This window comes from Montipora foliosa, unplaced genomic scaffold (genome assembly GCF_036669935.1).
Source record: "Montipora foliosa isolate CH-2021 unplaced genomic scaffold, ASM3666993v2 scaffold_433, whole genome shotgun sequence".
In the NCBI taxonomy this organism is placed as follows: domain Eukaryota; kingdom Metazoa; phylum Cnidaria; class Anthozoa; order Scleractinia; family Acroporidae; genus Montipora; species Montipora foliosa.
Window position 1 is genome coordinate 65,001 of NW_027179738.1, and position 2,500 is coordinate 67,500.

Genomic DNA, 2,500 nt, shown 5'->3' on the forward strand with positions numbered 1-2,500 from the left:
TTTATGTCGTGTTAAGTTCGGTGCCAACTGAATCACCAAAACGCAGACTGCAGACTGTGGAGACCTTTCTCTCAATATTATTGAGAGCTAACCGTAAACAGGCTAACCTGAATTTTATTTAGGCCTAATTAGGCTAACCGAATGTTACTTAGGCCTAATTCAGGCTAACCGAATTTTCATTTTACAGACGGTCTGCACAATCTGCAGTCTGCGTTTTTCAGTGTCCCCAACTGAATTCACTTTAAGATTTCACCCTTGCTTGGTTCTTGCTGCAAATTTTACACAATTTCTCCTACAGAAACCCGCACTTTAACCGCGTTTGCAAATTTTTGCGAATTCCTAAGAAAGTAAGATCGCTGTAACTTGTAAGTATAGTTCTCTAAAGGGTATCTTTGGCAAAATATGAACGATCCGCCAAATGGTCGCTGACGGACAACTCGATTCTCGATTCTGACAGCCATTCAAATTTATAATGATATGATCACAAATATGAACGTATGCTAAGCAAACCACACTCATTTCGAGTTTTATTTACTCACCTTTCCGAGATTTCGGATGTATTTGACATACTGCAGGATTGATTGTTTGTCTGTAAGCGTGGTAATCGAGGCAAAATTCTACTCGATATTGTATTTCGGCTTTGCCCAAATAAGGACCTATTGTAATTTCCCGTCATGGTCTGTGCGCTGTTGATTTTTAGTGAAGCGTTCTCGGAAACGACTGTTTGGTCCCATTTGCCATTGCAAACATGGCATCTCACCTGGACGAAGAAATGGAAGTCAGAAATCAAATATTTCTGTTGATATACACTATTCAACCGCTACGGTTCCATCGTGAATGAGGGTGCCCTATAATTTTACGTGAAGCGTGATGGGGCGATTTAATTTCTCGTGAATCGTGATTCGTGATTAAAGATGGTAAGATATTTTCATGTCCACGTCAACGAATTTTTTTAATTAAACGAGACCCGTGAGTGAAGATTTGAATTAAACGTGATTCGTGAACTACTGTGTTTTGCCTGATGAATTTCCGGCCATTTTATTGTTTTCAAAATGTACGTATTGTTTTCGAACGGCTTCGGTTACGTTTTGACAGTACATGGATTTCATGTGGATCGATAAAAGTCATAAGATAGACCACCAATGGTTTTTGAACAAATAAGATAAGACATTATGTCATCTTTTGTCGCGTATGCCGACAGACAACAAGATTGGAACCACGTACTCTGACGTAGGGCTTGTTTGAAGTGAACCGGTTTTAAAAGAGGGAGGTGAATTTTTCTTCCTTTTTATGTGAAGTGTATGAACCAACTATTGTTCGTGAAAGCGGGAATAGTCGGAATATTGACCAATATTTTGGCTTTCGGGCACAGACGCTACATACATGAATGCAACGGACTAACCGTGCGTTACTGGTGCAGGAAATAAGAAAAAATACCTCATACCACAAAAAATATAGGCTCGATTTCCAGCGAGAGAGGGGCGGAAATCGAGCTTACAAATAATACGTCTTGGTGAATTCAACGACAGTCCATTAACTCAGGAGACCTCAGGAGACGAACAATCGAATTTTCAGTAGAAAATAGTCCCGAATTATCATGAAATTCTGAAAACAAGGAAAAAAATTGCTTATCTTAAGTACTTTTTGCGATCTGAGTGTAAAACATTTAATACGTATCCTCAGGATTAACCTATGATGTCTCGCCCAGTCTAGATCTCTCCATTGAACACCCTGTGTTAAGCAAACTCGTAAGACCCGCAGTCTTACTCCATTTAGGAGCTCCAAAAATGGCAGGACTCCAGTATTAAGAATAAAGAACTTATAGAATATCACAAAAATGGTGTCAAAATGCAGGGAATGCCACTTGAGAGAAACTGAATTTGCAAAATTTCCTGGGGGAGGAGCCCCCTCCCCCGCCCTACATGCTCGCTCTTTCGGTTCTAAAAAATACTCTTTAATTTCCTTCCGAAAACTCAAAAGTGGTTGGAATCTCCGCAGGTCAGACAGACCTGTTTGCCATTTAGATGACCACTGGATCGAAGAGCCAAACTCAGAGGCTAAACACCTATATAGAAAGTTACAAGAATTAAAAATATTTATTCGTGAATTTCATTTTTATTTTTATATGAGACGTGATTGACTCGAATTTCGCGTGAACGTGAAAGAATTTTGGATATTATTCGTGACGCGTGAAAAGGCGAAATATTTTTGCGTGACTGAGTTTTACGAAGGGGTATAGGGGATATAGGGGACCCTCGTGAATGAAGAAACAAGCTCGTATTTATAAGCAGTTAGCCAGTGGAACCGAAGGATAAACTAATATTCTCTTTCAAAAGGGAAAGGAAACTTTGACTACGCGAAAACCTCGACGATGGAAGATGGTGATCCTGCAGAACCATCACACGGGGAAGAAAATTAACGGCATCCAGGTGCATTTGTCATTTGCATTCAGATACAAAATTTATTTAGCAAAATGTATTTGCCTTGCAACTCTCTAGAA

The 2,500-nt window shown here is 39.6% G+C and overlaps 1 protein-coding gene across 1 annotated transcript in view; it reads right to left on the minus strand.

Annotated features, from left to right (window-relative positions):
- LOC137988891 (stimulated by retinoic acid gene 6 protein-like) overlaps positions 1-630 on the minus strand; it is a gene marked incomplete at its 3' end in the record, with an annotated part of 60,622 nt that extends 59,992 nt beyond the window's left edge. Inside the window, exon 1 of the mRNA XM_068834836.1 lies at positions 540-630. Within this exon, the coding sequence (XP_068690937.1) occupies positions 540-568 (29 nt within the window). The remainder of the gene's footprint in view (positions 1-539) is intronic.
- Positions 631-2,500: the final 1,870 nt, after the last annotated feature.